Source organism: Idiotropiscis lumnitzeri, chromosome 5, assembly GCF_059441095.1.
Source record: "Idiotropiscis lumnitzeri isolate Australia: NSW breed Sydney's pygmy pipehorse chromosome 5, RoL_Ilum_1.0, whole genome shotgun sequence".
In the NCBI taxonomy this organism is placed as follows: Eukaryota; Metazoa; Chordata; class Actinopteri; order Syngnathiformes; family Syngnathidae; genus Idiotropiscis; species Idiotropiscis lumnitzeri.
Window position 1 is genome coordinate 13,128,148 of NC_142395.1, and position 11,966 is coordinate 13,140,113.

Below are 11,966 nucleotides of genomic sequence, written 5' to 3' on the forward strand. Positions count from 1 at the left end.
TCTGCGAGCCGGCATCCAGCGCAGCCTTGATCCAGCAGCCAGGAAAATGAAAGGCAGTCTTTGCCTCCTTTTTGCATCCACCTGTTCTGTCTTTTTGTTGCATCTTCAGGGTGAGTTGGGATGCTCCTGTTCTGTGATTTAACATTAACTGGAAAAAAAAGTTGAGTTTATTATGTATAGGTTACTGTTTTTAAACAGCATGTTTTAACCCTGCAACACACATATATATATATATATATATATATACATATATATATATACATATATATATATGTATATATATATACATATATATATATATATGTATGTGTGGTAAAATGTCTTTATGTCTCTTCAGGTTCACCCTGTAGTTTCAGACTTATTTTATCAATTAATTTCATTAATTTTTATTGCAGTGAATATGGCCTTACATAAATATTGTAAAATAAATCCTAAAACAGAATCGAATTATTGGTTAGAAAATAATAAAAAATACGAAACAAAAACAAACAAACAAAAAACACACTCACACACACACATATTATACGCCTATATAAAAAAAAAGTGGCAAGTCATATTTTTGGACTCCCACCACAAAAAATTTCAACATCCTAAAATTACACTTTGACTTTTAATAAATGTATTTATATATATATTTTTGGGAAAAAATGTCAACAAACTTTTTTAAAATTATTTATCTGCAACCTCAACCTGCATCTTGCCATTGATAATTACTTTTTTTTTTTTTACAGGGAATTTGTTTATAAAAAAAAAAATCAGTAAATTTAAATATAATATGGCCAACATCCCGTTAGTATTTTTAGTATCTGTGTGTGTGTGTGTTGACATTAGGCTGTGCATGTTCAGAGGGTGAGCACAAGCTCTTCTCCGTCATCTTCTCCAAGTACAACCAGTTTATTCGACCGGTGGAGAATGTGTCTGAGCCGGTCATTGTGCAGTTTGAGGTCTCCATGTCGCAGCTGGTCAAAGTGGTGAGTCGCTTGTTTCCTGACACACAATGTCTATTTAATGGACCATTCCTTACCTTTTTTTTTTAACAAGAAAACAATGCAGGTGATTATCTCGGGAGAAGTGATTAAATTTTTTGATTTGACAATATGACTATTCGCACAGAGGACAATATTTGAGGATGAGACCCTTTTAAAATATTGACTTCTTTAAGAGGAAAAAAATAAGAAGTTTCTTTGAAGAATTTGGACAACTTTTTCAAAGTGTATGTACACATGGACATGTGGCGACTGCCTTATTAACAACCCAGGCTAAACTTGGCTCCTCCCCGACATGCAAAGCTTGTCTCTTGGGCGAGATGCATGACTAGAGCACACTTCCTTCCATCAACTGTACTCTAGACTCTACTACTCGAGCAAATATGAACAATAGCTTCCAAGAAATCATGAACCGTGAATGTGCGCTGGATTATCCTCCTTGTTTGTTTCATTTCACAACCTCCAAATAATGTACAATAGCAATCGAGTGCATAGCCCAGGATGTTCGGAGCACGCAAGCAACAAGGGGGATGCTTTCCCGTGGCAGCATTCTCAATGTTTTCGCTGCTAAAATATTCAAGCGTGTCATATCATAAAATCGTCTCTGCTGCTCTGTCGTCAGGATGAAGTCAACCAGATCATGGAGACCAACCTGTGGCTGAGACACGTAAGTCACCGCCCCAAGTGGACCTTCACACAAAGGGCGGCCCGTACGGATCGTTCCCTCTGTCACAATGCATGAATGCAGAAAGCTGATCGTTTGAATTATTTATGGAGCTGAGGGGCAGCTTTTGAGCACATTGATGCCTCGTAGTCCAGGATCTTAAAACCACCTGATAAGCATCACAACTTGGCAGGGAAAATGGATAGATGTGATTGCAAATTAAGAGTAACGGACGGATGGGTTGTTCTTTAAAAGCATCAACCATTCCCTTGTTAATTATCTGACATCATAAGAAAGCTGGATACAAAAAAACAAACGGCAGTAGATCCCCTCAAGAGTGCAATTCAGAATTTCACTACAACTTTGGAGAAAAATGCGTCTCTTGAGTCGTGTGAGTCCTCAGTTCAGAAAGCTTCAAATGCTTAACTGGGTCAAATATATGCAACTTCAGACCGTGGTCGCATTGCAAAAAAAATACAATGTAGGACTACATATGAAAGCGACCAAGAAAAAAAAAAAAAATTCAATCTGGGTCACATTTGCCTACAGTGTGAACCTAAAATGGCAGCCGAGACTCAGACGTGGTAAAGTCAGATTTTTTCTTATTTGCAATACTTCCTGACTTTTTTTTTTATTTCGCATGATTTTTTTCACTATAATTAATTGTTTCATGAATGTCAATAAAATGTCATAACATTGATTAACGATAACGTGTTAGGAATTATTTACATATTTTTTATGGAGAAAAAAAAACATTCTTTCCATTTCTTTCCAATGAGTTATTTTTTTATTTTTTTTTTTATTTATATTTTCTAATTGTTCTAACATATGGTTCCTCAGATCTATCAGGTTTAAACATCAGATATTTCACTCCTTTGTATTTTTTTGCAGACATTTTCATCCATACCTAAGTGGGAGGCATCAAGCCCCGCCCCCTCCACACACACACACCTACACCTTTTTAATTGAGAGCAAGTTTTACAGCACCTGGCTGCCTCTCTAGTGTCACTTCTTCCAAGGATTGCCAACAGTAAAAAGGCCCGTTAAGCACATTTTACGTCCTGCTGCGCTAACTGAATAACTTGTCTCCTTTTTAATTGGTTCTTTAGGGAGTGGCGGTGTGGGTGGGGGCGGGCAGATGGGTTGAAAATCAAAGCGTTTGAATGATATCTCATGTTTCAACTTAGATTATATGGGGCAATTTATAACCTCTCTTTGTATTCATTTTTATCTTGCGCCAGCCACTAAAATCTTTATGTTTCTATCGACCACTGAGCCACCAAATGTTCTTGATTTGTCACTTGCTCGGAAGGTAAATTTACATGAAAATTAGTTTCAGGCTTGCATGCACTGTAGAAGGATTCCTTACATCATAGCATCTGTCATAAATTGGTGATCAAGCATTTTTTTTCTTAAATTCCCAAACATTTTTGACTAGTTCTGAATGTATTTTGTAATGTTTTAGATCTGGAATGACTACAAACTCAAGTGGAATCCAAAAGATTTCGGAGGTGTCGAGTTCATACGAGTGCCGTCCAACAGGATATGGAAGCCTGATATTGTGCTATACAATAAGTGAGTGTTTTTGATTTATATTTTCAACAATCACAAACTGCCCTTGTTATTGCATCAACCAGTTTATTTGTTTGCCAAAAAGAAATACCTGCCATTATTTTTGGGGTGTGTTTGATTGGTTTTTGCCCGAACTGCGCCTGAACAACCTGAAAGGAGTTTACGAATGTTAAAAAAATAAAATAAATAAAAATGACTCACGTTAAATGCTCAGAGTTCGTATGCATGGCACATTGACTGGCGACCAAGTACGCCTTTCGCCAAAAGTCAGCAGGGTGAAGGCACAAAGTCACGAGTGACCCAAAGCAGGACAAACGCTATAGAAAATAGACGGATGACTCTCAGGACTTTTTAAAATTTGCCATCCACATGTTATCGTGCAACTTCATAGACCCCCTGTTAGAAAATAAGACTTTATAAAATACTTGAACACTTGAACAGCAATTACTCTGCTCCATTAAAACATCACATGGACAAACGCTATCGAAAATGGTTAGGTGGAAGTTTGGAGGAGTGGGGGGTTGCTGTTTGTTCAGGCTAAGAGTAAAATAAATAAATAAATAAAAAAACAAATAACAGCAAAACAAAGACCATGTCAGATATTAATTGGACCAAAGTTCCAATTATCCATCACGGCTCAACTATTTTTCCAATTGAAATAAACCAAGAACGCGCAAAATACACCGATGTTGTTCTTGTGAGCAAGCTTAAACCAAGGATGCACCGTTGGGATATATTACAAAGGTTTCCCGAGATGCAATTCGTGCTGGGATCACGGAAATACGTCAGAGTCAAGGGGGGAAGTCAACAAGTACACAGGCGTAACAATTTACAAAGAGACTCACGTTCTTAGGAATAACATTCTTGCTCATCTCACCTCTATTTTTCTTCACAGTGCAGTCGGAGACTTCCAGGTGGATGACAAGACGAAGGCTCTGCTTCGTTACAACGGCGAGGTCACGTGGATCCCTCCCGCTATTTTCAAGAGCTCGTGCAAGATTGATGTCACCTACTTCCCCTTTGACTACCAAAACTGCACCATGAAGTTTGGCTCCTGGACCTACGACAAGGCCAAGATTGACCTGGTGCTGATTGGCTCCACCATCAACCTCAAGGACTTCTGGGAGAGCGGCGAGTGGCTGATCATGGACGCGCCCGGATACAAGCACGACATCAAGTACAACTGCTGCGAGGAGATCTACACGGACATCACTTACTCGCTGTACATCCGCCGCCTGCCGCTCTTCTACACCATCAACATGATCATCCCCTGCTTGCTCATCTCCTTCCTCACCGTGCTCGTCTTCTACCTGCCGTCCGACTGCGGCGAGAAGGTCACGCTTTGCATCTCCGTGCTGCTCTCCCTGACCGTCTTCCTGCTGGTCATCACCGAGACCATCCCGTCGACCTCGCTGGTCATTCCGCTGATCGGCGAGTACCTCCTTTTCACCATGATTTTCGTCACGCTCTCCATCGTCATCACCGTGTTCGTGCTGAACGTCCACTACCGCACGCCCAAGACGCACACCATGCCACGGTGGGTGCGCGGCGTCTTCCTGGGGCTGCTGCCCAAAGTCATGTTCATGACCCGGCCAAAGAGAGATCAGAAGAAGACCAACGACGCCGTTCAGATGATCCACCCAAGACCGTGCGGCGTTCACCCATCAGGTTCCCAACCCAAGACTCCGACTCTGGCTTCCAGCGTGGTGTCCAGCCTGACCAACCGCCAGAGGCTCCCAAACAGCACGGAGCTCTCCGATCTCAACAACTTGAACGCAAACGAGCTGGCTAAAAACGCTGGGTCGGGCTCGCTGTGCTCGGAGGGACGCTGCAACAGCTGCTGGCAAAAGGGGGCCGGGAAACTGCCAGCGGACTCCGGAGGTGGAGGCGGCGGCTTGAGCTGCCTCGGGGTCCTGTCCGGAGGCGGCATGCCCGGAGCGGGGAGTCAGCGCTCCAGCTCGGAGTCTCTGGATGCGGGAGTGTTGACCCTGCTGCCGTTCTCCCCTGAGATCAGGGAGGCCATTGAGAGCGTCAAATACATTGCAGAGAACATGAGAATGCAGAATGAGGCGAAGGAGGTGAGAGCTGACAAATCTGACTTGTTTGGAGTATTTTCCTCCCTTGCTATCAAAGTCCGAAAATGTGTTCAAATGAAACTAGCAATGTCAACACTTTGACAGAAACCATAAAACTATTTTCAATTAGGAACCCTCCCCTGTCACACAAATGAACGTCAGGCTCCAAAATGCCGACCTGAACAACCGAAGATCCAAATTTTTTTCAGCTGGGATCGGCTCATTCCCAGTTTAGAACCTCGAACATGCTAAAGCGGGGTTGAGTGTTTCCCACACATATTTTTTTGTGTGTCAATATAAAATCTGGGCGTGTCTGGTGGAACACAAAGCTATTTCTCCTGTGGCTACAGGTGGATAGAGATTAATTGTACCTTCTGCCATCTAGTGGATGAGCATTTATTTTTTTCTCTGTTACAGCACAATGTTACAATGCTATCTTTGTCCATCCTGTGAGATGGGTCCCAGCACAACGAAGTAAAATTTGTAGTTTCCTGCCAAAAAAAACAATGAGCGACCAATTGAAGATTTATGTCCTCTCGTGTTTCCTAAAACATGGATGTTAGGGTCACAAAAATAGCGTGATTGAAAGTACCTTGCGTTCATTTACCGCTTTGTCATTGTCGTTCCTCTTGTAGGTTCAGGACGATTGGAAATATGTCGCCATGGTGATTGACCGCATCTTCCTTTGGGTATTTGTCCTGGTGTGCATCCTGGGAACCGCCGGTCTTTTCCTTCAGCCTCTTCTACTTGGGGAAGAGATATGATGCATTATATTTATGATTATTTTTGTAACAATTCAGACAGCCAGTCAGAATGCACATATTTTAAGGAGGTTTTAAAAGACAAGACAGAATTGTAACAAGGACAGTCATTTCTCATGTGAAAGCGGAGAAGGACGTGGAGTTGGTCTTCAGAGTGTGAAACACAAATTAAATTTTGATGAAAGACTGACATCGTCTGGTGATACGGTGGTACTACAACAACTTGCCTGCAATAAAGGGCGTGAAAAAGGTACGTCACCCTCAGCTGGATTTGATAGCAACTGACACACCTTGGAAAAATTAAGGCAAGACGAGGTGGTTTTATTGATTATTTATTTAAAAACAAAACAATTAAAGACAAAGTAAATGAATACTTTTTAAAAAAGTATCTTGCAGATATTACTCACAGAACGTGCAGTGCAAGAAATATTTTTGGGGAAAAAAAGTGTTTTTAAAATGCTCAAAACTTCAATCATAAGTGTGGTGAAAAACAACATAGTGAATAACCTGCATTTACACGTGGGGGGACTTCACTTCCGTTGGCTGCTTATTCTCCTAAAGTGCATCATAACAGTTAAATGCTGCTTCAAATTGTTTACATTGAACTCTGGCCTCCTCTTATTGACCCGAATGAATCAACCTCAGAGCTTCGCTGGGTATCTCTGACATTATCATTTCTTGAATGTATTCACGACATAAAACCAATTCAAAATTCAAAATTCAAACACACACAATGAACCTAATATGCATTTAGTATTGTAAATTGAGATTCAATTACACACCCTCAGAAAGGCGATGCTGACATGACCAATCACTAGTGCGCCCTGAAACCCAATTAAGGAACATCATCAAAAATGATATAAGACCATCTAAAGATGCCAAAATGAAAAAAAAACTGTAAATAATGATTCTGGACATTTTGACTTCCTCCATCTACTGGTGAATAAATCCGCTGTGGGATGATGCCTTTGGGGCCGAGGGTCTCATTTAAAAGAGGCAGGCAAGGGCCCATTTATCACTGCTCCATACCGTGAGAGACCCCCACTCTCCCTCACAGCAATGCCATCTGATTGGATAATCAATAATGAGAGCCAGTGAAAAAGGCTCCATGCTTTTCTTCATGAAGGCTCACTTTCTGGCATAGAAAAATAGCTTTTCTGTCAATTCGAGTCATTGAATTCTTTATGGAGTTCTCTTTTTCCTTGTTGAAAAACACCCCCATTTTTTTAGGAGGGCAAACATTGATTGGCGCAAGAAAGAAAGTGGCAATTATAAAAGGGACTGGCTGTGGTGCCCTGGGGTACATTTGGGAGCACAAAATACAAGGAACAAACATACATATGGAAGTATTGGCCACATTTTTACAAACATCAGTTTCAGAGTTGCAACAGATACCTTGATGGTAGTCTTGCTCCCTCCGTCCCTGTCGGTCATGGGGGGAGCTGGCTCTTTTTTTACCCACTGCCAGGCCGACTTGTTTCTTGCAAACTGCCGAACATGTGTGAGAACAAAGGCAGAGGGGGACAAATCTTGGTCCTCGGCCCACATATGGCCCACCGTGACTTTTCAATTGGGCCTCCTGAGTGTTTACATGATCAGATCCAGTCATTCTTGAAATCAGCCATTTCCATTTTCTTAGTAAATCAACATGTATTATTCTTTTCATTTTTTCCTCATTTAATAAGTTTACTGCAAATAATAAAATGAGACAAAAACAATTTCTCATATGATGTATATTTTTAAAAATGTTATTATATACAAAAATTACAATTAAAAATTACCCAGTGTTTGGGGACGTCTGATTTGGACCATTTGTCCTTCTCAAAAAAAAAGAAAAAACTTGCCCACCTCAGCCCTCAAGGCTCACAATGGCACATTATTGGAATGGGAAAGGAGACCCTTCAAGCTTCAGATCCAGTATGTTTACTAATACCAGATACCAAGAATGGTGCAGTGCCACTAAATTTTCATCCACAGGAAGAAAAAAAAAATCTTTGTCACTTTGTCTGATTGTTTGTGGACTGTAAATGTTGCTTTCCAAAAAAAAGAAAATTATATAAATGCATTACATAAATGCACCGCCAGTAGCATTTGGTCCGCAGAACTGAGGCAGCGGGCAGGAGCGTAGGGGTGGAGGAGCTCAGAGAAGTACACTGGAGCGAGGCCATTTAAAGATTTGAAGACAAACATAAGCATTTTAAAATGAACTCTAAAGTGCACAAGAAGCCAGTGAAGAGAGGCCAAGATTGGGGTTATGTGATCCGTCTTCGAGCTCCAGTTCGAAGGCAAGCAACAGCATTTTGCACCAGTTGGAGATGCCAAAAGGAGGACTGGCTTCCTCCAATATAAAGTGCATTACATTATGCTAGCCGAGATGTAACAAAGGTGTGGATTACTGTTTCTAAGCGCTGCTGGGAAACAAAGGGCTTCACTTTAGCCAGCTGCTCGTAGTGAAAGAGGCCGGATCAAACAACAGTGCTGATTTGCCGATACAATTCAAAATCCAATTATTGATATTCTCATCAATAAATAGGAGATAAATAATACTAAAAAGTGAGTAGCAGCTCATTTTCCATTTATTTTGAAGACGAGCATTCTAAAAACCACAACAGGAACCAAAAACATCACTGCCACCGTTGTAAAGAAAGTAAAGACAATGTCCACATTATAGTAGGCGTGCCAGGGCAGCTTGTAGGACTCGGTCCTCAGATGAGCTGCACCCTTGTGCCTCAGGACAAAATCAATCCAGAATAGGGCGTTGTCGAGCGGCCGGATCGGTTGGTCTCTGTGTAGCCTGGAGAGCCTCTGCATGTTGTCCCTGTAGGATGGATTCGTGAGAACTTCCTGTATGGCCTTCAGGAAGTTGTCGTCTTTATCCAAGGAGGCTAACGTGACCACCACAGCCGCTCCTCTCTCTGTGAGACGTACAAGGTTGTCATGCTGGTCGAAAAACAAGGGGATTCCCACAACTGGAACTCCATGGTAAATGGCTTCTTGGACGCCGTTTGTCCCGCCGTGTGCCACGAAGAGTTTCATCTTGGAATGTCCAAGGAGGTCGTTCTGAGGCATCCAGTCAACCAGGAGAGTGTTGTTGCCTAGAGTGGAAGGTTTAGTGCCTTTATACCTCCAGATGACTTTCTGGGGGAGCTTGGCGAAAGTCGCCGCAATATTGTCAGCCAAGTCCGCGGCAAGTTCACTCACAAATGTCCCCAAAGACATGAGGATGACTCCGTGTTCTCCAGAACTTTGGACGAACTCCTCCAGGTGGTTGGGTAGAGGTTCTGCAGGCTTACATTGGAAACCACCTATATAGATGACGTTAGGCATGGTCGGGCGAGGAAACTCAAAGACAAAATCTGCTCTCATGAGCCACAGGTCTGCTTTTTGTACAAGTTCATCATATCTCACCTCTGGGCCAAAGAACTGGTTGCAAACATCCTGATATGGTGGTGTGACGGAAAATTGATACACAACTTCCCCAGCAGCAAAGTACACAAGATTCTTGACCCTCTGAAGAAAAGTCATCTTGTGAGACAGTCCAGAGCCGGTAACGGGAATGTAAGACAAAGGAGAAGGCGCCAGGACCAGATGCCCCTCCTTGCACATCACCCAGCGCACATTATAGACTAACGGTAGCTTTAGAGCATGAGCCAAAATGATACCCGTGCCCAACGCGGGGTCAGTGAGGAGCAGGTCGTACTGACTCTCCTTCAGACGAGTCATCAAATTGTCATCTTGTAATATCGCACTGGTCAATTTGCACATGATCTTGCTCGTACCGGACATAGCCTTGAACATTTGAAGCTGCATACCCACAAAGGTCATCACGGAGCTTTGTCCCCTCTCCAGCTCAAAAGTCTTTTTCATCAGAGTGTTGACAAAAACCGGGTCAAACACTTCGTCGACGGATACCGTGATGGGGTCGTAGTGCGGCATGCCGTCTTTGATGTACCAGCTCTTGTCGGTCCGAATCACATCCAAGGAGTGACCGTGAGTGTGGAGTGCTTTTATCAGAACCTCCATGTTCACCCAGTGGCTGCCCTCGAATGGTACTACTAGAATCTTGCCGCAGTAACAGAATCTTGCTCCCCGTGACGACAACAACACACAGAATGCCAGAAAGAAAAGTGAGCTTTCATGCATGGACATCTTCAACCTGAAGAAGTAAATAACATGAGCTCAGTCAAGCGTATGACACACATTTCACTTCTATTTTCAAGAATGTGATTGGAACCATACCTTATTTATATGAAGCAGCGGAGATTATACGCGCAGTTTCGTATTCCTCAAGTGTGAATTACAGAGCGGATATATAGCGGGAAATCCTTTCCAGAAGTGATAAGGGTTTGCTCTTTTTTTTTCACTCTTCCGGAATGCTCAACTGTTTCAGCTAGTCACATCTGTTTTCGCTTAGCATCTCATCGCACTTGTGAGCCGAGTGTTATTTTCCGTTTTATTTTAAAGTAACAGCATTGTGTGCGGCTGAACTGTGACTGTCTGGTTAGCGTGTCCGTCTCACAGTTTAGCGGTTCAGGGTTGGAATTTCAGCACGCTGGGTGATCTTCGGGTAGTCCCGTTTCCTCCCACATGCGTGTTAATTTAATTCTCTAAGTCGGTGTGTGTTTTCTTTGTGGGCCACGTTGTAGTTCGGTTGTTCTCAACGGGACGGTGATAAAGGCTATCCGAAACGCTTATCATCATTAGGGTCACAGACCATCTGGAGCCTATCCCAGCTGGCTTCAGGCAGTAGGCGGGATACACCCTAAATTGCGTGTGTGTATGAATATATGTATTAGAAATTTAATGTACACCAGATTTAAAACATTATGTAAGAATTTACTATTTATTTTTGTTCATGTTTAAGCTACCAAATATGGTTCCTTAGTGTGATTCTCTTTAAAAAAAAGATTAATATATGCCACGTTTTGTTCTATTCTGTAGCTCTTGTGTCGATTGACCACATTCACACCTTTGCACTATTTAGAATTTTTGGAATGTGGGGGGGAAGCTAGAGTACCTAGAGAGAATTCATGTACGAATACAAACAACACCGGAAGGCCAACGGCAAGATCTGAACTTCAGATCTGACTTGTGAGGCAGACTGTTTGTCCATTGATTTGTCTGAGAATTCCTTCCAAACATAATTTGCTTTCACTCCAAGGATCAGAGGGAAAATCTCAAGGCACACACAAACACATTCTACTCATAAATAATGAAAAAAAAACACACTTACCTACACTTATGATTAAGAATTCAAACTTACAAACAGTCCATATCACGTTCTACTGTGTGTAATTCTATACTTCATGAAATGTTGATTGAAGCAAGGCATTGAGTAAAATGCACTCACACTTGAAAGCCCATGTTGGTGATTATCCACGGTCTCTTCACACAGACGCTTCAAGGAACATGTTGGTGAGGATCTGAGGCGTAACACCGCTGCAGGTCCATGCAGGCCCGCACAAGATTAAACTGTTTGTTTTGTGCTACAGATCAGAAGAACCCCAGTGGTAGTTGAAAAAGCGCCAAATCCAACATAACATGCTTAAATGATACTGTTACACTTTAATCTGGAAGGGGAAGTTTGCAATTCTCCAAAGTAAAACAAAACACTTTTTTAGACAATTTTTTTTTTAACTATCAGTGGGTTTTTTTTTCTCCAAAACCAATGCACTTGAGGACAAACAACCAATTAGAGAAAGAAGGCATCAGTGGTAATCATTTGTCGAGCCCTTGTGGGCTATGAGTGATCGCATGCCGGGCACACACACCCAGCCTCGTGCTGACTTGTTACTTTCGCCTTAGGGAAAGTTGTGGAAACTATGGAAGACTATACAACTCTGCAATATAAACAATTACCGTCAGTCATTTGCCAATGGGCATAAGACAAACAAAAAAAAAGATCTAG

The 11,966-nt window shown here is 42.1% G+C and overlaps 1 protein-coding gene and 1 pseudogene across 1 annotated transcript; one reads left to right on the forward strand and one right to left on the reverse strand.

Moving 5' to 3' along the window:
• chrna3 (cholinergic receptor, nicotinic, alpha 3) lies at positions 1–6,117 on the forward strand. The gene is made up of 6 exons (XM_088297202.1): positions 1–110; positions 832–971; positions 1,609–1,653; positions 3,116–3,225; positions 4,118–5,300; positions 5,933–6,117. Exons 1-6 carry the CDS (start codon positions 47–49, stop codon positions 6,059–6,061), a joined length of 1,671 nt encoding a protein of 556 aa, XP_088153328.1. The 5' UTR covers positions 1–46; the 3' UTR covers positions 6,062–6,117.
• A 2,506-nt stretch (positions 6,118–8,623) lies between these two features.
• LOC148336982 (UDP-glucuronosyltransferase 2C1 pseudogene) lies at positions 8,624–10,210 on the reverse strand (annotated as a pseudogene).
• Between the last annotated feature and the right edge of the window lie 1,756 nt (positions 10,211–11,966).

Bases quoted from the DNA above. Each gene is read 5' to 3' on its own strand.
- chrna3 (XM_088297202.1), top strand. From the start codon at position 47: ATGAAAGGCAGTCTTTGCCTCCTTTTTGCATCCACCTGTTCTGTCTTT. The intron at 111-831 runs GTGAGTTGGGAT...TGTTGACATTAG, and splicing joins CTTTTTGTTGCATCTTCAGG to GCTGTGCATGTTCAGAGGGT. The intron at 5,301-5,932 runs GTGAGAGCTGAC...TTCCTCTTGTAG, and splicing joins TGCAGAATGAGGCGAAGGAG to GTTCAGGACGATTGGAAATA.